The 27,704-nt window shown below is 35.3% G+C and overlaps 1 protein-coding gene across 1 annotated transcript in view; it reads left to right on the top strand.

Moving 5' to 3' along the window:
• LOC115275250 overlaps positions 1-21,420 on the top strand; it is a 271,845-nt gene extending 250,425 nt beyond the window's left edge. The window contains exon 5 of the mRNA XM_029918941.1: positions 21,049-21,420. Within this exon, the coding sequence (XP_029774801.1) occupies positions 21,049-21,097 (49 nt within the window). The 3' untranslated portion in view covers positions 21,098-21,420. The remainder of the gene's footprint in view (positions 1-21,048) is intronic.
• The last annotated feature ends 6,284 nt before the right edge of the window (positions 21,421-27,704 follow it).

Below are 27,704 nucleotides of genomic sequence, written 5' to 3'. Positions count from 1 at the left end.
AAGTAAAGGTAAATAGATATATAGATGATGGAGGGATAGAGAGGTGATAGACAGTTGTTTGTATAGCATTGTGATATTTGTTTCACTAAGCATGTATAAATTTTAAAATAAAAAGTATTAGGCAAAAAGTAGAATAAAAGTCTTAAAACCTATTGACAATTAAAAATCATCCTAGAAGCAACTGAACTAAATGATAAAAATTTAATAGTGGGAATAATGCAGAGAGATTTCTTCAAGGATGCAAAGGAAAATGTGATATAAAAATGAAAATGATAGAAAAATTTAAAGAAAGAATTAAAAAAGAGAATAAAGACGTGGTCTAATTAATGTTACTCAGAAAGAGACACAACTGAATAAACAACAAACTAATCAAAGATAAGACATGAGAGAACTTTCTTGTATGTTTAGATTTAAAAGGTTCAGGCAAACCATGAGAGACTCTTGAATACTGTTTATAAACTGAGGGCTGATGGTCATGGAGGAGGGCACGTGTGGGGATGAGCACTGGGTGTTATATGGAAACCAACTTGACAATAAACTATAAAAAAATAAAATAAAAATAAGCTGAAAACCACAAAAAAAAATAAAAGGTTCATTACATCCTTAGAGTGAATCAATAAAAAGAAATACATGCAGACATATCCTAGAACTTCTGTTCTTAATCTCATCTATGTAATCTTGCCCTTAGAGAAAGGCACCAAAATGTCACATAATGAGCTATTACATGAATGGATTTCTTCCCCATATTTTGAATGGCTTTCCTGCAATCAAAAGAGGAATTATCTTCTTCACCAAGCCTTCTGAGTAGACTGTACCGAAAATAGCTCAGAGAAGAAAGATTCTATCCCACTATCCATTCCTCAGGAATACATTTCTAAGGTAATAATCCTGAGAACCAGGAAGTTGTCCTTGTCTGTGATATATGTTCTTCATTGTGTAGTTTGACTTAGGCCTATTTTCTGTTGTTCTTTTTAAAAACTTTTTTTATATCTTTATTTTATTTGAGAGTGAGACAGAGAGTGAGCAGGGGAGGGGCAGAAAGATAGGGAGACACAGAATCTGAAGCAGGCGCCAGGCTCTGAGCTGTCAGCACAGAGCCCGATGCAGGGCTCAAACTCACGGAGTGTGAGATCATGACCTGAGCCGAAATCGGATGCTCAACCAACTGAGCCACCCAGGCGCCCCCTATTTTCTGTTGTTCTATCTTTGGTAAAGACAGATGACAACTGATCATATAGTTGAAGACTTCTTGAGGTACCCCCTAGCCTTCCAGCTCCAGGTGTTTAATCTTTCATCATGTGTCTCCTTCTCCAAAATTTTATACAGTGTTGGGATGTTTTGAGATAAACAATTGGCTCAACTGTATTTACTAATACAAATAATATAAGATTGACAGGGGCATCTGAGTGTCTTAGCCAGTTAAACATATGACTCTTGATTTCAGCTCAGGTCATGATGTCACAGTTCAGGAGTCTGAGTGCCACATTGTGCTGACAGTGTGGAGCCTGCTTGGGATTCTCTCTCTGCCCCACCCTCCCTTGCTCTCGTTCTCTTTCTGAAAATAAATAAATAAACTTAAAAAATATATATAGAAGATTGACAAAAGCCCTCATTCACCATTGTTAAGTAATTTTTTTAATGTCAACTTTCCATGAGCTCAAAAAAAAAAAAAAAAAGTACTTGGTTCAAATTATGAGTCTAAAAGGATCTCTTAGGCTCAAATTGCAGAGCAATGAAAACTGACCTGAAAATATAGGGGTGAGGGTTCCCTACCAACTCTCTTGCTCTCTTTTACTTAACAAAGAATTTGGTCAGGAAAAAAAGTCCTGTATACACACACACACACACACACACACACACACACCCTTTTCATTCCTTTAATCATTTCTGCCTGGGATTCTTATCAGATGAATGTGATTTATCTCTGTTCACTGTGCAGCAGTTTCCAATGATTCAATGAAAATGGGCAGTAAGAATCAAGCAGCTGAAAAGAACGGGACATCCTTTCGCTTAGTCCCCTCAGCTTTCTTGTCCCCAGATCTCCTCTGGGGCCGTACGGGCCTCTGGCAGGAACGCAAGACCCGTAGGAGACCCACGGTGCTTTTCTACGTCTCCTCCATGGTACCCATCAACCATTTTCATATGTGAGCACGGACTATTTGCCGTCTGTTGTTTTCCAGTTCTGAAGTTAAAATTTAATTACTTCCGCAATGTAAGTTTGCATTTGTCATTTCTCTTCCTCTATTCTTTTCAGTGTTTTACACAGAGTCCTAGTACCTTAAGAAGATGAACACTCATCTAAAAAAGAGGAACCACTAATTAACACAACTGTTTTTCAGAATAGTAGTTTATAAAAATTGCTTCACGGGGATATAAATGATATACATTGAACTGCACATGTATAGAGTATCCTCCTTCATACATTTTTACATATGTATAATCTGGGAAAATCACCATAAATAATCAAGGTAAGGAACAGAGCAAAGGTTTCTGCCTCATGACAACCAGTCCTTCATACCTTACCTCGCCTCTCTGTTCCTGGGTGATCGCTAATATTCTGTCACTAGAGGTAAAGTTGCATTTCATAGTTTTCTGTAAGTAGAATCATAAATTATGTCTACGTTTTGTGTTTTTTCACTCAGCCTAGTGATTTTTGGATTCACACACATTGTTGCATATACCAATATTTTATTTCTTTTTATTGTTGGATAGTATTTCACTGCATGAAAGTACACAAATTTTGATCCATTTGCCTCAGAATGCAATCAGGTTTTCTAGTTGTTGGCTGTTACACATTGAGCTGCTATGAATATGTGCCTTGGTGTACTCACAGTTTCATTTCTCTTGGGCATGTATCTAGAAGTGGGATCGTTTAATCAAATGGCAAATTTAGCCTGGAACTTTTTCAGAAATGGTCAACCTGTTTTCAAAAGATTGTTCCATTTTACATTTCCACCAGTGTATGAGAGTCTGTTTCTCCCTTTCCTTACAGCAATTCATATGGTAAGTCTTTTACCTATTCCAGGAGGCTTTTTAGAGTGTCTCACTGGGCATGAATTTGCATTTCCTAATAACTAATGATGACTTTTTTGTCATCTACTACTTAGCTCTCCATAAATCTTTTCTTGTGAGTGTGCGAAGTGTCTGTTCAAATTTTCCTCATTTTTATAAAAAATATTAGGTCATTTTATCATTATTGAGTTGTGAGAACACATTATATTATAAGGAACTTTTATATTATAGATATAAATTCTATACCTGATATATGATTTGCAAATATTTAATTTTGTTGTGTGGCTAGTCTTTTCATTCTCTTAACTGAGTCTTTTATTAATTTAATCTTTAGAGAAAGAATTTTAATTCTGATGAAGTCCAGTTTATCATTTTTTTCCCTTTTGTGAATCATGCTATTGTATATAAGAAATCTTGGCTGTTTTCATTCATTTCTGAAAACTCTGCTTTGCTTCACTGATCAATTCACCTATCTTGATACTGATGTCACATTGTCTTGATAACTATGGTTTCAAAATTATTCTTAAAATGATGAGGTGTTAGATGCACAACAAAAATTTTTTTTCCAAAGAATTTTGGATACTGTAAGTCCATTATATTTCCATATGAATTTTAGAAGCAGCTTATTTTCACAAAGAACAGGCTGCCGGCTTTTGATATGTATTGTGTTTATAGTTAAATTTGGAGAAAATTGAAAAAATTAGTATCTTACCACTATATCTTACATTGTGCTCTGACACATGAGCATAGTTTCTCTCTCCATTTGGTTAGACATTCTTTACTCTCAGTAATGGCTTCTAATTTTCAGTGTACGGGTCTCCAACGTATTTTTTCAGCTTCATTCCTAAATATTTAAGTGCTTTAAATTCAAACTGCAGTTACTTATTGCTAGTATCTAGAGATGTAATTCATCTTTGCCCATTTATCTTGTATTGTTCAACCTTGATAAACTTGCTTAGAAGTTCAAGAGTTTTAAAATTTTCAATGTCTTCTCTACATAGACGATCATGTTATCTGTGAATAAGAGATTTTGTTCCTTTCCAGTCAGCATGCTTTTCAAGTCTTTTCCTTGTTTTATTGAACCAGCTCAAATCGCCAGAAGAATGATAAATAGAAATGGTGAGAGTGGATACCTTTAACTTGATCTCATCATTAGAGGAAATATTTCATCTTTCACCCAGTAAGTAGATGTGAACTATCTTTTTTTCATGTATGGACTTTATCAAATTGATTTTGTTCCCTCTAATTCTTACTTTATTATGATTATAAATGGATTTTGGATTTTGTATGCTTCTTTTTCTGAGTCTTTGAGAATAATCAAGGGGGTGGCTGGTTGCTTCAGTTGGTTAAGCTTCTGACTTCAGGTCATGATCTCAACGTCCATAAATGCAAGCCTCACATTGGGCACTGGGCTGACAGCTCAGAGCCTGGAGCCTGCTTCAGATTCTGCGTCTCCTTCTCTCTCTGCCCCTCCCCTTCTCATGCTCTCTCAAAAATGAATACATGTTAAAAATTTTTTAAGAAAGATAATCTTATAATTTTTCTTTTAAATTTGTTAATATAGTGAATTCAATATATTTTATCATTTATTGTATTATTTTTAAATGTCAAACAGCCTGGCATTTATAGGATAAGCCTAATTTGATTATGATGTGTTAATCTTTCTATACTTAATTTTCTTAAATTTTATTTAGAAACTTTTTGTCTATATTCATGACAGCTTGATAGTATTCATTCATGTAGTGTCTAGATTTTTTTTTTAATAAGGGCAATGTTTGCCTCAGAAATGGTCTAGAAAGCCTTTCTTCCTCTTCCATATACTGTACATGTTTGATAGAACTTGTACTATCTCTTACTGGATAGAATGCAGTATAGAAGACAAAGAACTAGTTCTTAGTTTCATTGACTTTTTCTGTTATTCTTCTGTCTTCTTGTTCCATGATTTCCTCTTTAGTCTTTATTGTTCCTTCCTTCTGGTTATTTTGCACAGCGACTGCAGGTTTATGTTATCCTTTCCTCAAATTCATATATTGATTGAACTCCTAACCCCAAACTTAATGGTTTTTGAAGGTGAGGCATTTGGGAGATGATGAGGTGGTGAAAGTGGAGCCCTCAGGAATGGGGATAGTGCTCCTGTAAATGGACCCCAGATAGCTCTCTCCTTTCTTTCTAGCATGGGAAGATAAATGAAAAGCCAGCTTTATGCAGCCCAGAAGAGGGTTCTTACCAGAATCCCACCATGCTGTCATTTTGATCTCTGATTTTGGGTTTCAAAAATTGTGAGAAATAAATTTCTCTTGTTCATAAACAAGTCAGTTTATGGCGCTTTGTTATGGCACCTAACCTGAAGATACTTTGTGTTTTACTTTCCTTTTCTAGTTTACTAAGGTGGAGGACGATGTCATTGGCTTGAGACCTTTGACAATTGATACTTTTATTTACATTCATTTAACAATATTTTTAAATTTCACTTTTGATTTAATCTTTGGCTCACAGATAAGTCAGATATATGCATTCTTGTTCTTAAATATTTAAAGATTGTCCAGACATCTTTTTACAATTTGTTTTTAATTTCATGTAGAGAATACATTTTGTATTTTTAAAATTTATTGAGAAATCTATTTTGGCCCAGAATATGGTGTGTTAAAAATTTGAGTAACTTTAAAACCATGAGTGTTCTGCTTTCATTTGTAGGAATGTTCCATAAATATCAATTAGGTCAATTTTGTTGTTTGTCTTTTATATTCTACCTGATTTTCTAACTCACTGTTTAATCAGTTGTTTACTTGCTTATCGATTATTTGTATGCTTGTTTTATCACCTACTCATGAAAAATTATATAACCAAGGATAAACTTAGGAGTAGACAATAACAAAGCACACAGGAAAAAGAATCCACAGATGTAACATTTGAGAGGACTTACGCCCCAAATACTAGAGAATAGAACAATCTGAAGTGATTAAAATGTGCCTGAAACTTTGAAAGAGAGGATAAGAGAGAAATTGTGAGGCAAAGAGGAAAACTAAAAACATAATAATGGTAACGAGTCATCTGTAAAAAGAAATACAGCCCCAGTTGGGTGAGGTATGCTAAGTCACTGTTGAGAATAAAACTAGTGAACTACAAGAAAGATCTAAAGAAATGGCCCAGAAGGAAAAATTAGAAAACATAAAAGGTAGGAGACACAGGAGATAGAGAAAAGTTCCAGCATCTACCTAATGAGATTTTTAGAAAGAGAAAAATAAAAGGGGCAGAAGAGTTTCATGAGCAGAAACACAGAATGGAACCAAAGGAAGATAACTTGGAAGATCACACCTAGATTTACCTAGATACCAGGTAACAAAACCACAGATCATTAAAGCCAAAGGGGAAATACAATCTGAAACTTTGACTTTAACATATTTTTTTAAATTACTGTCAATTAGACTTCAGTAGACTTTTTATCTGTAATTAGAGACCAGATGAAAAGAAATTAATCTCTTCCAAGTGTGAAATTAAAATATTTTCAGTATATAATTGTATACAGAGCTAACCTATCAATCATTTAAAGGTGAGGGCTAAATATATATGCTGACATATGGAAAGTTCCTTATCACTGAGAACATGTATAGTCACTTGAAAGAATTAAGACATTCTCTGTGCTTTCCCATTTTATATCAGATACTCTTTTGCTGGTGCTTCCTGTTTTCTTGTCTTCTTTTCATATGTAGCCTAGGCTCTGAGCCTCTTCCTTTCTTTTTTATTTTTAATGCTTATTTTGAGGAAGAACATGTAAGAGAGAGAGGGAGAGAGAATCCCAAGCAAGCTCTGCACTGTCAGCACAGAGCCCCAAGTGGTACTCAAATTCACAAACCCTGAGGTCATGACCCGAACTGAGGTCAAGAGTTTGAGCCCAACCGAGACACCCAGGTACCCCTGAGCCTCTTCCTTTCTAGTTATGTCCTATACTTGAGAGTGAGCCAGTTCTTTGTGGGAGTATTCTTACAGCATTGCACAACTGTCTCACTGAAGTTTTCTATTCCGATATACACCCTCAGCAAGAAGCCATCATATACTGACAGTAAAACTTTTAAATCTTGGTATCACCATGCTGTGCTCCCTCCTTCTCCCTGTTCCATTCTCTGTCGTCTCTTTAGTTCATATGGTAATAACTGAAGGTCTGGCTGGTGATTACACTCTGCCCCTCGCAACTCCCCATTACAGCTCCACCTCCTCCGCGGTACTGCAGGATTGAGTGGGGAAGCCCAGGGGCTCTGCCCAGTCAGGGAATGTCCCATCATCCTTCTCTATCTTATCACTGTCATCAGAGTTCATTCTAAGAGTAGTTCAAGGCTGAACATTTCTTGTAGCTGCGTCTATATCCTTCCTAGTTTTGTGGAGCTCTGTGTCAGCTTCTTATTTTATCTCAGTTTTCCTATTGGGTAGATAGTCTTCATGGTCAGTGGTTTAGGTTTATAATTTCTTTTTTTCCCTCTTTGAATAGAATTTGATTCTTTTCATTGTATTTTCACTTTATTGAATTTAATGAGGCTCAGGGGGGATGAGCGTGGATTAAAATATCTATCATCATTCAAAGCTATAGTTTTTATATTTTGAGGATTTATTTGAAATAATTTTGTACCCTAATTTTCAAAGGGCAATATTATCTTATCCAGTATTCTCAAATATAAAGTGACAGTTAAAAAATATGTTAATAGTTAGGATTGTTTAGTGCTGTGTGCCAGTCATGGTATTAACTGCTTTACACACAGTATCTCATTTAATCTCTAAAAATTCTAATAGTGTCATTATACTCATTTCACATCCACAAAGAGAAGTTGACATAATTATTTAGTGGAAATCTCACACTTTGCAGATTGATTAGCTGTGTTTAGAACTTTCATGGTGTTACTACTTAGATTGTATTCTAACCCCAGTCTGGTATTATCTTTTGCATGGTGCAAGGAAGTATATCTATAATTGCCTTAAGTCAGACAGACATTTTCAAATATCAAATAAAACTAATTTAAATTGACTTTAATTAAAAAAAGACTCTTTGAGGACTAGGACACAAATACTGCAAAATCAAACTAATCATCCCCATATTAACGCAGTATCCCGCACAGATATATCCCTGCCTCCTTTAAACAATTCACCATTAATGAGAATAACCAAATTAGAAATGAATCTTCATTTATATTTCAAGCCTCTGGAGTTCAGAGAAAATCTCTAGCACAAATCTGCTGTTTACAAGGGTAGAAAAATTATAGCATAATTTGCTTCTTTAGGTAAGTGAAAAATTAAAGAATTAAGCTAGGTAAATACAACAATGGAAGACAAGGACTTTAAATTCTTATTACAGTAAAATCTCATTAATTCAAAATCCAGATTTCATAATGATTTTCATACAGGCTTTATTAAAGTTCACCTTTATTTTTAAATTATGGGAATCACTAACCAAATTAACTTTTCAAGTAAGCTTGTAGCACTTCACAGTGCTCAACTTTCCAGAGTAGACTATTTTCAAGCACTTCAGTATCATGTGATCTATTTTATTTTTAATGTTTTATTTGAGAGAGAGAGAGAGAAAATGCATGGGGGAGGGGCAGAGAGCAGGCTCCAGAATCCTAAGCAGGCTCCAGCCTCTGAGCTGTCAGAGAGAGTTGAACCAGGGGGCTTGAACTCACCAACTGTAAGATCCTGACCTGAGCTGAAGTCATCAGATGCTTACCTGACTGAGCCACCCAGGCACCCCTGTATTTTTTTTCTTTCTTTTTTTTTTTTTTTAGAGAGAGAGAAAATGTGCCAACAGGGGAGAGGTATGGAGGAAGAGAGAGAGATTCCTAAGGAGCCCAACAAACACAGGGCTCCATCCCCTGACCTTGGAATCATGAACTGAGCTAAAATCAAGTGTCAGACACTCAACTGACTGAGCCACCTAAGGTACCCCTCAATATCATGTTTTAAAGGAAAATAGTACTGAATGAGTTTTCTGGTCATAAGAGCTTCTATGTCAGAACCTATACTACTCTGTAATGTCTTTGTGTCTCTTCATTTGTTTAAATCCCTCTGTGTATGCAATCATGAAACAACCCTGTCTCCTAGGAAATATGTAATCCAAGGTTTTTATTGACTCAGGAAAATTTAATTACAAGCATTTTATATTCTGCAATGAGATTAACATGCAATAATTCTTGTTTCTCTGCAAGAAAACAGTGCTTATATTATGAGCATTTTATTTAATGATCAATTCTGTTTTAGTGCAGCCTAGTATGGTGTGTTTTTGATGCTTACATGGCCTATATATATATATATACATATATATATATGTATATATATATATGTATATATATACGTATATATATATGTATATATATATATATATATATCAGGAATAGAGTAGTGAGTATAGGTATTTCTGCAAGAAGGGAGAAAGCTGGCAAGCAGGAGAATAATTTAGTAAACTTCTACTTGGTAGTCTGAAATATGCATTCTGGGGCCAGTAATCCAATCAGGAACTTCTATGTAGATATAAATCACTGTAAATCAGAACATTTGTATACTAGGTACATCTGTGTTATTTATAAGCTATAGCACCTTGTATAAATCACTCCCTCAACTGAGTTTTTAGCTTTCTTGTCTAATAAAGAAAAGCATCAAACTAAAAGTACAATTTTAATTTTCTATAGTTTTTTTGTCTTTTTTTCACTTTTTAAAAGTTAAATGTTGATGTTTTAACTCAGAAGTGAGGAAACAAGAAGAATGTCATCACAGAATTCAAACTTTTATATTCAGAAAAGTTTGGGGGCAATTATTGACTTCTATAATCTGTAGCCTGCCTGGTGGTGCAACTCATTTTCAATCTCCACTTGATAAGCAAAATGCCTGTTAGGTCATTCTGCTTAGTTAGATTTTTCTAATCTGTCAAAGGGCCACTTCATTACTAATGATTTGTGTCCCTAATAAAGCCCATTCATGCTTAGAATATTGCTATAATGTATTGACAAAGGATTTTATTGCTGCCAGTGTGCTAATTGAAACTCTTTATATCACAGTTAAGTAAAACAAAATTGAATAAATCCAGCATAGTAACTGGCCAATAAAATTTCCCATATATTGCTGGCTTTCAAATCCATGCAATTAAAACATAATAGAAAGGTAGTAGATTAAAGAAAAAGAAAATGTTCAATGAATAATTTCATAACCATCCACACTGTTTTGTATGGAATATGTAATTATTGAGATTCATATTCAGATAAAAAATATTAAAAGTCTATTAGAAATATTTTACTTTAGAATCTTGAAATATACTAAGTCAGAAGTAGTATATATACATTCATTAAAGACAGGTTAGTTGAGCATATATAATTTTGGAGGATGTAGCTATAAGCAAAATGTACAAAGTCCTTATTCTCATGGAACTGATAGGATAGTGAGGAGTGCTATTATCTAAACAAATAATTAAAATAGAGCTTCATGGAGACAGTAAGTGGGGGGGATACATTGGGAGCATCAAAAGGAGCAGTTGATCAGATATGGTAGGAAAATAAGAGCATAGGGAATCAGTTGGTCAAGAGGTCAAAAACTGATCTCTAAAGGGACATCTGAAGGAAAAGTGATAATTAAAAAGAGGGCAAGGAAGTAGGGAGAATGTTGAAAAGAAAAGAAAGGTTCAGATAAGGCAGATGAAGGATAGCTAGTATAGTAAAAAAAAAACTCTAAATAATGTGAAAATTAAAATAAATGTGACTATTTCCCCCTGACTACAACCAAGAGGACTACAGTAAGCTTTTAATACATAGGGTCAATACAAGTGACCCATTGAAATAGGTTAAATAAGAGTAAAAGCTGAGGCTGGTTAAAAATGGTTACATGCAAAAACAAAGGGGTAGCTTATGATAAACTACTGCATGTTGACATTTGAATTAGCTTGAGTTTCCTAGTACCTAAGCTAAAAAGGGAAATATGACTTCACTTAATAATGAAAAACTAGGGGCACCTGCTTGGCTCGGTCAGTGGAACATATGACTCTTGATCTTGAGATCTTCAGGGTTTACAGATTACTTAAATAATAAGAGACTACTCTGCCCCAAGCATTAATGCCAAGATGCACAGGGAAAAATACAGTGGTCCATTTGTAGACTGTATCTTTGACAAATAAGCAGAGATTATTTTGCTGTCCATTTCTTATAGTAAAGTGCACAGTAGGTGCTCATACTTCTGGACACATTTCTACTTTGAGTTAGAATAATCCACCTGTATAAACTTCTAGTTGGAGAGATGTGATACAGGATTACTGTTAGTTAAGGAAAAATATAAGTTCTTCTGTATTACCTAATATCCATTTTAAATCATACACAAGTAAATTACCTCAATGGATGATGTGTCTCCAAGAGAAAATGCCTGTTTGGAGTGGACAATTAAAAAACAATAAATAGAAGAGCTTTGGAGGTGGCTGCACAATAGGGGGTGAAAATCACCCTCCTCTATTTTGGTGCAAATTAATGCATAGTACATGATACTTGTCTGTACTTTATAAAAATAAAACTATTTTTAACATGTTTAAATAAACATTGTGATCTGAACTATGATTTAAACTACAAGCACTGAGCGATCAGGAGCTGTATCTCCATCAGTCTGAATATAGAACCCTAACCTAAAGTTTTCTAATCCTAAAGTTTCAGAAGTACTGTTCTCCCACATGCTCAACCCTGTATGGGACTCTGCCAAGAAGGTCACTAAGAATAGGCAATTCATAATTCAAGTTGATAGCCACCTTCCATCAAGTGATCATTAGTACAAATCCTCATGTGAAGTACATATTTCTTCAGTGTTGAGAACACCAAGACTTTCTAGTCATCTTTCCCACTCAGACTTTTAATTCCCTGCACCTCTGCACATCTAGTCCATCTCACTCAGTCACCTCTGTTGTGACTGCCACCTCTACTCTTACTTCCCAAACTCTTGTTTGAATTCCTTGCTTCACTTCCCTTGAATCCATTGACCCCACCACTATTTATTAGATAGTGTGGTCTAGAGGTCATTTTCATCCCTACCACTCATGCACATAAGCACCTATAAGTGTCACAACGAACTACCCAGTAGGCTAAGCAGTGCCATCTCATGGAGAATGGAGCCATTACACTAAGCCTTGCCCAACTCTGCTCTTCAGGAAAACCACAAGTCTCTCTGCCTGCTTAGTGTATGGACTATAAAGTGCCTCATAGTGTGACTTTAAGGGGAAAATGATGTAATTTCAATCATATTTCAGTCTGTTCACTGATCCACCTATCCAATTTTTTTCTTTTTTCTTCAATACAGAAAGAGAAAATATTTTTATTTTCAATTTTTATTAAAAACATTTTCTTTAAATTTTTTCTAATATATTTTCTAATTTTTGAAATTTTTCAAATTCTATTTTTCTTCTATCATTTCATTTTATACTATTTCATTGTATTCATTTTTTCAAATTTTCAAGTTTTCCTTCCCCCCCTTTTTTCTCTATCAAGCTCCTTTCCATACCCAGACCAAAACTCACCTATGATCTAGCACCATTTATTTGATTTTTGTGTATGTGTGTTGTTTTTACTTCATTAATTGCTTTTCTTCTTTCAAAATGACAAAACAAAAGAATTTGCCCTAAAAGAAGAGCAAGAAGAAACGACAGCCTGGGACCCAACCAACACAGATAAAAAACAAGATGTCTGAACCAGAATTTAGTAAGAATACTAGCTGGGTCAAAAATAGATTAGAAAGAAAAAAATAGTAAAAGCTAGTCAGGATGAAATAAAATGCTATAACTGAGCTGTAATCTCGAATAGATGCCATGACAGCAAGGATGGATGAGGCAGAAGAGCAATTCAGTGATACGGAGGACAAACTTATGAAGAATAATGAAGCAGGAAAAAAAGAGGGACATTAAGGCAAAAGAGCATGATTTAAGAATTAGAGAAATCAGTGATTCATTAAAAAGGAACATCAGAATCATAGGGGTCCCAGATGAAGAGAGAGAACAAAGGGTAAAAGGGTTATGTGAGCAAACCAAAGTGGAAATTTTTCCTAACCTGAGGAACAACACTGACATCAAAATGCAGGAAGCACATAGGACTCCCATTAGATTAAAAAAAAAAAAAACCAACCATCAACAAGGCATATCTTAGTCAAATTCACAAAATACCAAGGCAAGGAAAGAATCATGAAAGTAGCAAGGGGAAAAAAGTCCTTAACCTACAAGAGAAGACAGATCAGATTTGCAGTTGACCTTCCCACAGAAATTTGGCAGGCCAGAAAGGAGTGGCAGGATATATTCAATGTGCTGAATTAGAAAAATATGCAGCCAAGAATTCTTTATGCAGCAAGGCTGTCATTCAAAATAGAGAGATAAAAAGTTTCCCAGACAAACAAAAATTAAAGGAGTTCATGACCACTAAGCCCTGCAAGAAATTTTAAGGGGGACTCTCTAAGGGGTTAAAAGAGAGAAAAAAAAAAAAAGACCAAAAGCATCAATGACTAGAAAGAACCAGAGACCACCACCAGAAACTCCAACTGTATAATCAGCATAATTTCAATAAATTCATATCATTCAGTACTCTCTAAATGTCAATGGACTAAATGCTCCAATCAAAAGACATAGAGAAACAGAATTGCTAAGAAAACAAGATCTATATGCTGCTTACAAGAGACCCACTTTAGACCTAAAGACACCTTCAGATTGAAAGGGGGTGGAGAACACCTACCATGCTAATGGTCAACAAAAGAAAGGCAAGAGTAGCCATACTTACATAAGACAGTCTAGACTTTAAAATAAAGAATGTAACAAGAGATGAAAAAGAGCATTATATCATAATTAAGGGGTCTATCCACTAAGAAGACCTAACAATTTATATTCCAAATGTGGTAGCACCCAAATATGTAAATCAATTAATCACAAACATAAAAAAAACTCATTGATAATGCCATAATAGTAGGGGACTTCAACACCCCACTTACAGCAATGGACAGATTATCTACTCAGAAAATCAACAAGGAAACAATGGCTTTGAGTGACATACTGAACCACATGGACTTAACATATATATTCAGAACATTTCATCCTAAAGCAGCAGAATACACATTCTTCTTCAGTGCACATAAACATTCTCCAGAATAGATTACATACTGGGACACAAATCAGTCCTCAACAAGTACTAAAAGACTGAGATCATACCGTGCGTATTTTCAGAACAAAATGCTATAAAACTCAAATTCAACCAAAAGAAAAAATTTGGAAAGGCAACAAATATTTGAATACAAAAGTTCATCCTACTCAACAATGAATGCGCTAACCAAAAAATTAAAGAGGAAATTTAAAAGTATATGATAACACCACAGTCCAAAACCTCTGGGATGCAGCAAAGGCAGTTATAAGAGGGAAGCATATAGCAATCCAGGCCTTCCTAAAGAAGGAAGAAAGGTCTCAGATTCCCAACCTAACCTTACATCTCAAACAGCAGGAAATAGAACAGCAAATAAACCCCAAAACAGCAGAAGACATAAGACAGGAAATAATAATAAATAATCATTTAATAATGATTAAAGCAGAAATCAATGCTATCAAAACATACAAAAACAAAACAAAACAAACCCAGTAGACCAGATCAATGGACCTGGGAGCTGCTTCTTTGAAGGAACTAACAAAATTGATAAGCCTCTACCCAGTTTCATTAAAAAGAAAAAGGAGAGGACCCAAATAAATAAAATCAAGAATAAAAGAAGAGCAATCACAACCCACACAGCAGAAATACAAACAATAATAAAGTATTATGAGCAATTATATGCCAATAAAATGGGAAATCTGGAAGAAATGAACAACTTTTTAGTAACATATAAAGTACCAAAACTGAAATGGGAAGAAATAGAAAGTTTGACAGAATCTATAACCAATAAAGTAATCGAATTAGTAACCAAAAATCTTCAAAAAAAACCCACAAGAGTCTAGGGCCAGATGGCTTTCCAGGGGAATTCTACCAAACATTCAAGGAAGAGTTAACACCTATTCTCTTGAAGTTGTTCCAAAAAAATAGAAGTGGAAGGAAAACTTGCAAACTCTTTCTATGAAGCCAGCATTACCTTGATTCCAAAACCAAAACCCCAATAAAAGGATAACTACAGACCAATTTCCCTGATGAAGGTTGATGCAAAAATCCTCAACAAGATATTAGCCAACCGGATCCAACAATACACTAAAAGAGTTATTCACCACGACCAAGTGGGATTCATACCTGGGATGTAGGGCTGGTTCAATATTGGAAAACAGTATGTCCTTTCAATATAAGAATGCAATTAAAGAAAGAACAGGAACCACATGATCCTCTCAATAATGCAGAGAAAGCGTTTGACAAAATACAGCATCCTTTCTTGATAAAAACCCTCAAGAAAGTAGGGATAGATGGATCATACCTCACGATCATAAAAGCAATATATGAAAGACCCACCGTTAATATCCTCAATGGAGAAAAACTGAGAGCTTTCCCCCAAAGCTCAGAAACAAGACAGGGATGTTCACTCTTGACACTACTATTGGAAGTCTTAACCTCAGCAATCAGACAACACAAGGAAATAAAAGGTATACAAATTGGCCAGGAGGAGTCCAGCTTTCACTCTAAATGACACGACAACTATATATAGAAAACCCAAAAGATTCCACCAAAAAACTGCTAGAACTGATCCAGGAATTCAGCAAAGTTTCAGGATATAAAATCAATGCACAGAAACTGGATGCATTCCTATTCACCAATAATGAAGCAACAGAAAGAGAATTCAAGGAAGCAATCCCATTTAGAATTGCACCAAAACCATAAAATACCTAGGAATAAATCTAACCAAAGGGGTGAAAATTTTATACACTGAAAACTATAGAAAGCTTTTGAAAGAAATTGGAGAACACACACACACACACACACACACACACACACACACACACACCAATGGGAAAATATTCCATACTACTGGATTAGAAGAACAAATATTGTGAAAATGTCAATACTATGCAAAGCAATCTACATATTCAATGAAATACCTATTAAAATAATACCAGCACTCTTCACAGAGCTAGAACAAACAATTCTAAAATTTGTATGGAGTCATAAAAGATCCCGAATAATCAAAGCAATCTTGAAAAAAAACAAACCTGGAGGCATCACAACCCCAGACTTCAAGCTGTATTACAAAGCTGTCATCATCAAGACAGTATGGTTATGGCAAAAAAACAGACACTCAGGTCAATGGAACAGAATAGGGATCCCAGAAATGGTCCCACAAATGTCCAGTCAACTAATTTTTGACAAAGCAGGAAAGAATATCCAATGGAAACAAGACAGTCTCTTCAGCAAGTGGTGCTGGGAAAACTGGACTGTGACATGCAGAAACATGAACCTGGACAACTTTTTTACACAATGCACAAAAATAAACTCAAAATGGATGAAAGACCTATCCAGAAGACTGGGACCTCTGCAATTTCTACTCCCAAAATTTGTTGAGAATTTCTTTGTGTCCTGAAAAATAGTATGATTTTGTAAATGTTCCAGAGACACTGGGGAATAAAGAAGATCCTCAGTTTACAGGATATTAATTTGAATATATTAATATTAAATCAATAATATTAATTGTCATTCTGATCATCTGAATGTTTTAAATATTTTTTGTTTGTGGCACAGTTTTACATGACAGGAAATGTGGCAGTGCTTTTAAAAAGATAAAAGGATTGAAAGCAACATTAAATATATCACCTTTAATAGCTCAACCTTTAGTCGTCCTTTTGAGCAAATTTACCATTGCCATTTTGAGAAATATCTGATATTGACAAAATGAGATTATAATAATTGCAAAGATTTATTGAGTGTTTACTCTGGCAAGCACAGTTTGATGCAATTCACATGCACTGAATCAATCACAGCACATCTATAAACTAAGTACTACTTAGCTTCTTAGTATTTAGTACTACTAAGCTTCTACTTAGTGGTTCTATCTTAAAGATGGAAAAAAGATGAAGCACAGAGGTTAAGCATGGTTGTCCTCATAAATTAACTAATGTAATGATCACATCTCCTGTTGTTTTTTTACTAAAATAGAGAGCTACTTGGAAATAGAGAAATAATATATGTTATTCTAATTTTTTTAAGTTTATTCATTTATTTTTGAGAGAGAGAGAGATAGCTTGAGCAGGAGAGGGGCTGGGGGAGGGGGAGAAAGAGTTGTAAGGAGGTTCCACGCTCTCAGCACAGAGCCCGATGAGGGGCTCAAACACAAAACAGTGAGATTATGACCTGAGCTAAAATCAAGAGTATGTCGGTTGGCCAAATGAGCCACCCAGGCACCCTGTTATTTTATTTATTTTCATTCACTAATGTACCAGATATTTGCTGAGTACTCATTATGTGCCAGAAATTGTGTTAGGCCCTAGAAATACAAAATTAACATAAAAGCATCCCCACCATCAGAAACCATAGAGAAAGAATGTAAAACATAAACAGCTGCTTTGATTTACTAGGGTTGTTGGAAATGGACATTGCAGTGAGAAGGCAGGACTGCAATATGATTTCTTCCTTTATCTCCACTCCTTTGTAAAATTTCAAAGTTCACTTCTCTTTTACCCCTCCCCCTTTTCTCTTCTCTCTTCTTCCCAACCCTGTTCCAATACCTTCCAGACTGTCTTTCAAATAATTGTCAGGTAGGTGATGGATCATGTGTAAACTGAACCAAGGAAAGTTTTGTTATTGCTTCTGTTTAGTAAATATCAGTAGCCTCAGATAGCTAAAGGTAAATGAAGGATTTGCACCTCCCTGCAACTTCACTACTGCGGATCCTGCCACAAACATCCAAACACTTATCAGCAGCATACACACCCTTATACACTAATTTTCTTATCACCCAGTCTCTTTCCACAGACACCCAGGAAGGTATACCTCAAGATTGGTGCTTGATCTTCTAAGAGCCGGATCAGCCAACACGGGTCAGGTAACTGTTCACAAAATAAGGTGCACTGAACCAAGTAGGGACCAAACAAAATTTAAGTGCTGATCTGATGATCCTGGCCATCAGGTGATTCAAAGTTGGTGGCACCTATATAGTGTTGCCTAGTAAACATAGATATTGGATGCCACTCATTTTGCTAAGGAAAATCAATTCTAACACCTGTATACTAACTCAAAACCAAATCATTCCCCCAAAATTCTGGTAGAGATTTCAAGAATAATGTTTCAAAATTTTCCATGTTTGCATTATGAATTCTAAAACTTTTTCAAATGCTGCATACCCCTAAGGTATGGATTAACGTTGCCTTCCACTTAAAAATCTGTTTATAATGGTACATGTTAATGTCAGTTATTATATAGTCTACCTGAAAGGAAAACGTTTAATCAATTTCATACCACACTCAGCTTTCAGTTAGCTACTATAATTGTTGAAGCACTGTGACTAGAAAATAGGTAAACGTTCTTCAGGGGTTCAAAGGATTCTATCATCAAATTTAGGCAAGAGGGGAAGAGGAAATATCAGGCTTCTCTGTCTCTTATTGATTAGTAACTAATCAATAAACAGGGAAACTGTTTTAAGTGAATTAAGAAATAAATGTTGGAAACTCTAAGCTCTGTGTACTGAAACTTGCATAGTACAAAATTAAGAATACAACATTATGAGATACTACCTCAGCAGTCAGAGTGGCTAAACTGAACAAATCAAGAGACTACAGATGCTGGGGAGGATGTGGAGAAACAGGCACCCTCCTGCACTGTTGATGGGAATGTAAACTGGTGCAGCCAATCTGGAGAACAGTGTGGAGGTTCCTCAAAAAAACTATCTGTAGAACTTCCCTATTGCCCAGCAGTGGCACTGCTAGGGATTTACCCAGGGGATACAGAGGTGCTGATGCATAGGGGCACATGTACCCTAATGTTCATAGCGGTACTTTCAATGATAGCCAAAATCATGAAAAGAACCTAAATGTCCATCAACTGATGAATGGATCAAGAAGATGTGGTTTATATATACAATGGAATACTACACGGGGATGAAAAAGAATGAAATCTGGCCATTTGTAGCAAAGTGGATGGATCTCGAAGGTGTCATGCTAAGCGAAATAAGTCAGGCGGAGAACAACAGATACTATATGTTTTCACTCATTGGTCTAACAGGAGAAACCTAACAGAGGACCATGGGAAGGGGGAGAGAAGAGTTAGGGAGAGGGAGGGGGCAAAACATGAGAGACCCTTGAATACTGAAAATGAACAGAGGGCTAAAGGGGGAGAGGGGTGTTGGTCATGGAGGAGAGCACTTATGGGGAAGAGCACTGAGTGTTATATGGAAACCAACTTGACAATAAAGTATATGAAAAAAAAAAGAATACAACATTATGAGTGAAAGTGAATGACAGGAAAATACAAATAACTTATCTGTATGTGGAAGTGTATACACAAAAATGTTCTACTAAATCCAAAGAAACATGTCCCAATTCAACATCCTTTAGCAGTATTCCAAAAATGTGCATGACTACTCACTCCATTGCTAGGCTTCAGGAGGGGAATGGTGATAGCGAGATATTCGAAGTATAAAAGGAGAATAATTTTATATAATTTCACATAATTTTACTTTTTCCTTTTTATTTTTGAAATCTTGTATTTATAAACATATATAATCAGTAACCACATTAACAAGGGCTTTCCTGCACGCTTAGGAAGGGCTCATGTAATTTAGGGGTCCTGACATTAAAGATTTATATTTTCATGGTTAATCTACATATGCCTGGATAAAGAAAGTGTAACATTTTCTGGGTATTAGCTAAGTTGTCTGTAGTCTGTGATAAAAACTTTACTAATTTGTTTAAATATTGCTATTATATATGGAACATATATTTACAAGACAAAAGTAATTATTTAGCTGTATTATATGTATACTAGAGAGTATGACTTTGCACATGCACAGAATATGAAGTGTGCAGTTTCTTTTCTCTAAGTTTCTTTACTTAGAAGGCAGTATTCTATAGGCATTATGCAGTTTGTATCCAAAGAGTATGCAATAAATATTGACAGAAAACTAAATAGAAAAAGTAACTGGAAGGAGATTTTCTAAAGAAATCTCTGTAACATACATAATAAGCTATTGTTCATAGCAGGTTTTTAATACATTTCCTACTTGATTGAACTCATTGGTTCCATTTGAATGGTGTACATGCTATTCAGTTAGAGAGTTGTATTCAGAACTGTGTGTGGAACTTTGTGAATAATGCTAGTTCCATTTTTTTTACTTCCTTGAAAGCTAAGTATAGATGAAGAAAAAGGTTTCTATTCTTTAGAGAAATAATTACCATAGTTTAAACATTCCCATGTATGAAGCTGAATAATAATATATAAGAAGGTGTTTTTTTATGATGCTGACCTTTCTCAGGAGTGAAGAATTTCACTTGGGGTTTCTCATTCAGAATACAAAACTATGAATGCATAAGAATGACAAGAAAATAGCAATAACATATCTATATGTGGACATGTACACACAAAAATATGTCCTACTCTATCCCAAAGAAACATGAGTGTCTCATTAGGGTAGAATCCAGAATTTTGAAAGCAGAGTTGGGAGAATCACTTCCTTCTGAGACAGTGAAAAAGAATTAGTTACATGCCTCTCTCCTAGTTTCTGGTAGCTTCAGTTGTTTCTGGATTTATAAGAATTAAGTGCTTTATGAGGGCCTGCGTTGCTCAGTCAATTAAGTGTCTGACTTTTGATTTTGGCTCAGGTCATTATCTCATGGTTCATGAGTTCCAGCCGCACATCAGGCTCTGCGCTGGTAGTGCGGAGCCTACCTGGGATTCTCTCTCTCCCACTCTTTCTGCCCCCCACCCCATTTGTTCTCTCTCTCTCAGTAAAAAATTAAGTGCTTTGTATTAGATCAGGTCACATCCTAATGACCTCATCTTACCTTGACCATGTGCAAACACCCTATTTCTAATTAAAGTTATAATTGCAGGTACTGAGTTTTTTGGGAAAGACACAGTTCAATCCAGAATAGCATGTGGCTTCTTTAACCAGCAGGATGTGGGTGGAAGCACGTGTGCTGCTTGCAAGCCTAGCGAAGTAAAAGGACTTCTATCTCCAGCCTGGCACGGGAAGCATAGAGGTCTCTATACGTGGAAAGAATGAGGTGGGACTGAGACATCTCATCACACCAGACCGGGGCAACAGCATCACAGCTATTCTGCTGATGTAAGAACAAAATTAAATGTTTTTAAGCTATTTACTGAGTTTGAATGTTGTTCGTGATGCTGCAATTTGTGGCAATAGCTAACTGATGCAATTAGGCTCTAAATTGTTCCTCCACTGAGTTTACTTATTGAGTTGATGTCATAAGATTTAATGCATATTGTTTCAATATAATAAATGCTTATTTTCTCTCCTTGCCTATATCTTTGGGAGACTTTTCTTATTAAATGTAATTTGCAAAAAGAGTAAAACCAAGAACAAGAAAAGTATGGAGAGAATCTTTTTCAGTTGTATTTATCCAAAACATTTACAAAGAGAAAGAAGCGAGGCACATGATTTATTGCGTTCATAAGTGTTATGTTCTGCTGTAGTCTCAATGTGCATCCTCACCCGAACTCTGAACCTACTCATACTAAACAAGAAGTGTAAATGTCTAGCTAGTAGCTAAGCTATCCACCCCCTTTTTCCTAGGCGTAATATATAATATTTAAGAAGTTAAAACTTGTATGGTAGTTTGACTTTTAGGGATATAGGACTTATATACATCATTCAGATGGGGAGTTGGTTTGTCATTGCTAGAACAGCCCTGCCCTCTTGAGTCTTCCTGGTCAGGATATTCTTAAATTAATTTCTACAAGACATAACAATATTTATTATAAGCTAAGAAGCCAAATACAACTGCATGTGTACTCAGTATACTAGCAGGGAATTACCATAAAGGATACTTTAATTCCCAAAGATTTTCTCTTATCATTAGAGATTACTGGAGGTGTAAGTTCTAATTAATGAATTGACAGATTAGTTTAAATATGAAATGCACTGAGTCTAAATGAAAATTTTTCTTTATATTACTACCAATATAAACTTCAGTCTATTTATTATTGTCGATCTCCACTATTAAAATCAGGAACATGGAAAAAATCAACAGCCATTATTATTTTTTGTATTTTAGCATTCATTACTTCACATTATCAACTTTAACTTCCCACTATGTAGTAACTAAAAACTCAGTTAACTCCTAAGTCTCTCTGTAGCTATGAAGATATAATACTCTTTGAACATTTTTGCATGTGTTTCCAGTCTCACATATGTCACATGACATTAAATTCAGTGTTTTAAATTGATCTCTGTGGTACTGTGACTTATAATTAATATAAATATTTGGTCATCTGAATGACAAAAATATATTTCTCATATATATTTGGCCTTTATCTACAGTCCCTGGCTCATATGTCCTCAGTCCTTTGGAATTTCCTGATCATAAGCATCTTTGGTTACACTATATGACCTCTGGGCTTGTTATTAGCATCTGAAGTGGAGAGTGGTCTTGGGGGCCTGAACCTTCTACCATGGAGTCTGATCCTATCTTTGGATAGATAGTATTAGAATTGAGTTGAGTTCTTATTGGTGGGGGGAAGCCTTAACACACATATACATATTGGAATTTGGTCCAGGTTTCCATTTTCTTTTGTGAATTCTACCATCTTATACACGTATATACAAATCAATGCCTATTTGACTTTCTGTATACTTTTAGGACTTAATAGCATATAATTTTACTGTATAACTCTCAAGTCATAAACCTTAGAGTCTCAAATCTTTCTTCTCTCAGATAGTCTCTTGACTAACCATTCTAATCAGTAACTACTTGGTATTAATTATTTCTCAAGTACACATTTATTATCTATTAATTTTTCAATGATTTTATTTTTCCTAATAAAAGAATTGATTCTTGAGAAGAGAACCAATGCCTTTTAATTTTTTTAATGTTTATTTTTGAAAAAGAGAGTGCAGAGCATGAGCGGGGTAGGGACAGAGAGAGAGGATGACACAGAATCTGAAGCAGGGTCCAGGCTCTAAGCTGTAAACACAGAACCTGATATGGAGCTTGAACTCACAAACTGTGAGGTCATGACCTAAGCTGAAGCTGGATGACTAACTGACTGAGTCACCAAGGTGCCCAAGGAACTGATGACCTCTACAATTAGACACATATCTGCTTTTTATCTCAAGTTTCCATAATTCGTCAGGAATCAGGGAACATTACATTTTTTCACTCTAACTTAGCCCCTGCCAACCTGGGAAAGGGCAGTCAAGTTATCATTGAAATCAAGGCCTTAAAACCTGAATCACTATATTGTACACGTAAAACTAATATTACAAATGTATGTTAACTGGATTTTAAATAAAAACTTAGGATAAAGGAAAAGATAATGGTTGGTAATAGCCATGACATAGGAAATTTATCTATTGAGAAATTTCCATATTGGATATGCTGTTTTGAAAAAAAGACTAATCAAAGTATAACGGTCACAGAATAGAAAATAATGTCACTTAGTTTTCTCAACATATGGCATATATATTGACTTTTTTCTATACTAAAATTATTATTAGCATTCAAAACTATCAGCAAATTAAAGAACAAGCACTTTTTCAAAACATTTTACAAAACAAACTTAGATGCAAATGGGAGTATGTTAAGTTTCAATCCCATAAAAATTGTTTTCAGAACATCCCTAAGGCTCTATCCTAATATATAGGCACTCAGCCTGGCAAGGTCTTTCCAAAATTTGATACAAATCAAATTAAAAAATTAAGAAGTAAATAACTTGGTTTTATATAGTTCAGTACTTTTCTCCCACATCTCAAGCAAAAAATAAAAGCTGAGCTTAAAATTTGGCAGGCACTGAGTCCTTAATCTAGAACATTTACTGTATTTAAAACATAAATTAAATTTCTTGCATCTGGATACATGATGAGGAACTGGATGGAATCCTAATATAACTTCTCTGCGAGCAAATGAATTCCCCAACCAGCTATCTCAGCCAAATGATTTTTTTCATTCATTTATCTTTGTTAATAAGTTAAAACAAGCATTTTCCAAGTGTAGTATATTGTTTTTGCTACACATGTTTTCCCTCTTCGTACTCTTGCCTACACAACAAATGCATAAGCATTTAACTACTTACAGGAAAAGTTTTTAAAAATAATTTTTCCACATATCGCTCGACTTGGAGAGGCCCTTCCCACTACCAAGGCACATAAAGCAGAAGTTTGAATCCCAGCCAAACACCAGGGCATGGGAGTCAGCGGAGCAAGACAGACCGCCTTGTCTGTGCCTGAGACACAGCGAGGGCGGCTTCAATGGAATGATTTGGGACACAAGGGCAATGTAGAATGGGGGTTGCCATTTTTCCCCCATCACCACCATGGTGAGGCCTCAGGGATCAGTCTGGGGGCAGGACTTGCTTATATCAAATCATGCCCCTTTCCACCTGCTACCTGCATATCTACTGGAGCAGCATGAGGAACCAGACAGCCCCCTCCTCCATACCAGCACTGTTGCATTGCATGGATTAATTCTCTGAGATTTCTTGTTATTTAGATTTGTTCTTCCTTTCCTTTATCCTTCTTATCTCTTCCCTCCTCTAGACTAGTTACTCTGGTTGTTACTTTGTTTAAGCAGATATATTTAATACATTCTCTGATAAATGTTGTACAACTCCTTCTTTCTTTTCTTTCTCTCTGGAATAATCAAGCTGTATAGTTTCTCTGTCTGTATTACTTTATCTTCCTTTATTTTCCTTTCTCTCTCTCTGGATTGAGTCATTTAGTCTCTCTGCCTAGTCAATGTTTATTTTTCTTTATCCCCACCCTTGTCATTTCTCTCTATGTATGTCCTCTTCCATCATCACTGCCTCCTCACTGTCCTTTACTTGTAGCTGGAGTTTCTGGTTTTTTTGCTTGTGGATTGTTTGTTTGTGTGTGTGTGTTTGTGTGTTTATGTGTTTTTGTTTTCTGTTTGTTTTCCTTTCCAGGGCTACATCAAGGAACAAATCAAAACACAACAGGTGGAGAGTCCAAAACATCACTATGAGTAGGGAAATAAAATAACCAAAGCCACAACCATAAAGATCAAGTAACAGTCTCTAAAAACACCTCCTGATGGGCCAGGCCCTGGACAGTGTATGACCCCCACCTTTAATATAGCAGTTCTCACAGGTGCACAGCACAGAATAAGCTTTTAAAACTTATAAGGGGACAGAAAATTAGCCAAAATGATGAAACGGAAGAATTCTCCTCAAAAGAAATTCCAGGAAGAAGTGACAGCTAAAGAATTGACCAAAACAGATATAAGAAATATAACTGAACAAGAATTTAGAATAAAAGTCATAAGATTAATTGCTGGGCTTGAAAAAAGCATAGAAGACAGCAGAAAATCTATTGCTGCAGAGATAAAGAAATTAAAAAATAATCAGCATGAATTAAAAAATTCTACAAATGAGGTGTAAAATAAAATGGAGGCACTTACAGTGTGGATTGAGGAGGCAGAGGGGAGAATAGGTGAATTAGAAAATAAAGATATGGAAGAGAAGCTGAGAAAAAGAGAGTTAAAAAAAATCTAGGATCACGAGGGAAGTAGAGAACTAAGTGATACAACCAAACAGAACAATATCTGTATCATAGGAATTCCAGAAGAAGAAAGAGAGAAAGGGGTCAGAGATATTTCAAACAAAGCATAGTTGAGAACTTGTCCAATCTGGGCAAGGAAACAGACATTGAAATTCAAGAGACACAGAGAACTCCCTTCAGATGTAACTTGAATTAATTTTCTGCATGACATATCATAGTGAAACTGGCAAAATACAAGGGTAAAGAGAGAATACTGAAAGCAGCTAGGGATAAAAAGGCTTTAATATACAAAGGTAGACACATAGAGTAGTAGCTGACCTATCTACTGCAACTTGGCAGCCAGAAAGGAATGGCAGAAAGTCTTAAGTGTGATGAATAGGAAAAATAGGCAACCAAGAATCCTTTCTCCAGAAAGCCTGTCATTCAGAATAGAAGGAGAGATAAAGGTTTTCCCAAATAAACAAAAGCTGAAGGAATTTATCACCACTAAAGCAGCCCTACAAGAGATCCCAAGGGGGACTCTGCGAGTGAAATGTTGCAAGGACCACAAAGTACCAGAGGCATCACTACAAGCATGAAACCTACAGGTAATACAATGACTCTAAATGCACATTTTTCAATAATAACAGTGAATTTAAAGGGACAAAATGCTCATATAAAAAGACATAGGGTATAAGAAAGGATAAAACACTAAGACCTATCTATCTGCTATCTACAAGAGACCTAACATGCTACTAAAAGTCAAAGAAACCTGGAGTAGCCATACTTAAATCAGACAAACTAGATTTTAAATTAGTCTGTAACAAGAGATGAAGAAGGACATTATATAATAATTACAGGATCTGTCCATCAGGATAAGCTAACAATTATAAATGTCTATGCATCAAATTCGGAAGCACCCAAATATATAAAACAATTAATTACAAACATAAGGAATCTTATTGGTAAGAATTTAATTTCAGGGGACTTTAATATTTGACTTACAGTAATGGACAGATCATCTAGACAGAGCATCAGAAAAGAAACACTGGCCCTGAATGACACATTGGACCAGATGGACTTAACATATATTTAAAACTCTACATCCCAAAGCAGTGGAATATACTTTCTTCTCAAGTGCACATGTATCATTCTCCAAGATAGATCACATACAGGGTCACAAAACAGCCCTCAATAAATATAAAAGAACTGAGATCAGACCATGCACACTTTCAGATCACAATGCTATGAAACTTGATATCTACCACATAAAAAAGTCTGGAAAACCTCCAAAAGCATGGAGGTTAAAGAACATCCTACTAAAGAATGAATGGGTCAACCAGGCAATTAGAGAAAAAATTTAAAAATATATGGAAGCAAATAAAAATGAAAATACAAAAATCCAAACACTTTGGGATACAGCAAAGGCAGTCCTAAGAGGAAAATACATTGCAATCCTAGCCTATCTCAAGAAACAAGAAAAATCACAAATACAAAATCTAATAGCACACCTCAAGGAACTAGAAGCAGATCATCAAAGACATTCCAAAACCAGAAGAAGAGAAATAATAAAAAATCAGAGCAGAATTAAACAATATAGAATCAAAAAATATAGTAAAACAGGTCAATGAAATTAAGAGTTGGTTTTTTGAAAAAATAAACAAAATTGATAAATCTCTAGACAGGCTTCTCAAAAAGAAAAGAGAGACCACCCAAATAGATAAAGTCACAAATTAAATTAAGATGGGTTTATTAAAACCAATCCCTCAGAAATACAAGCAATTATCAGGGAATACTATTAAATAATATGCCAACAAACTGGACAAAGAAATAGACAAATTCCTAAACACCCACATACTACCAAAAGTTAAACAAAAGAAATAGAAAATTTGAACAGACCCATACTAATGAAGAAATTGAATCAGTTATCAAAAACGTCCCAGCAAGTAAGAGTCCTGGACCAGATGGCTTCCCTGGGGAATTCTACCAGACATTTATTTATTTACTTATTTTTAATTTTTGTATGTTTATTTATTATTGAGACAGAGAGAAACAGAGCATGAGTAGGGGAGGGGAAGAGAGAGAGGGAGACA

The sequence above is a fragment of the Suricata suricatta genome, chromosome 2 (genome assembly GCF_006229205.1).
Source record: "Suricata suricatta isolate VVHF042 chromosome 2, meerkat_22Aug2017_6uvM2_HiC, whole genome shotgun sequence".
NCBI classification, from domain to species: Eukaryota; Metazoa; Chordata; class Mammalia; order Carnivora; family Herpestidae; genus Suricata; species Suricata suricatta.
This window is presented reverse-complemented; position numbering and strand designations above follow the sequence as displayed.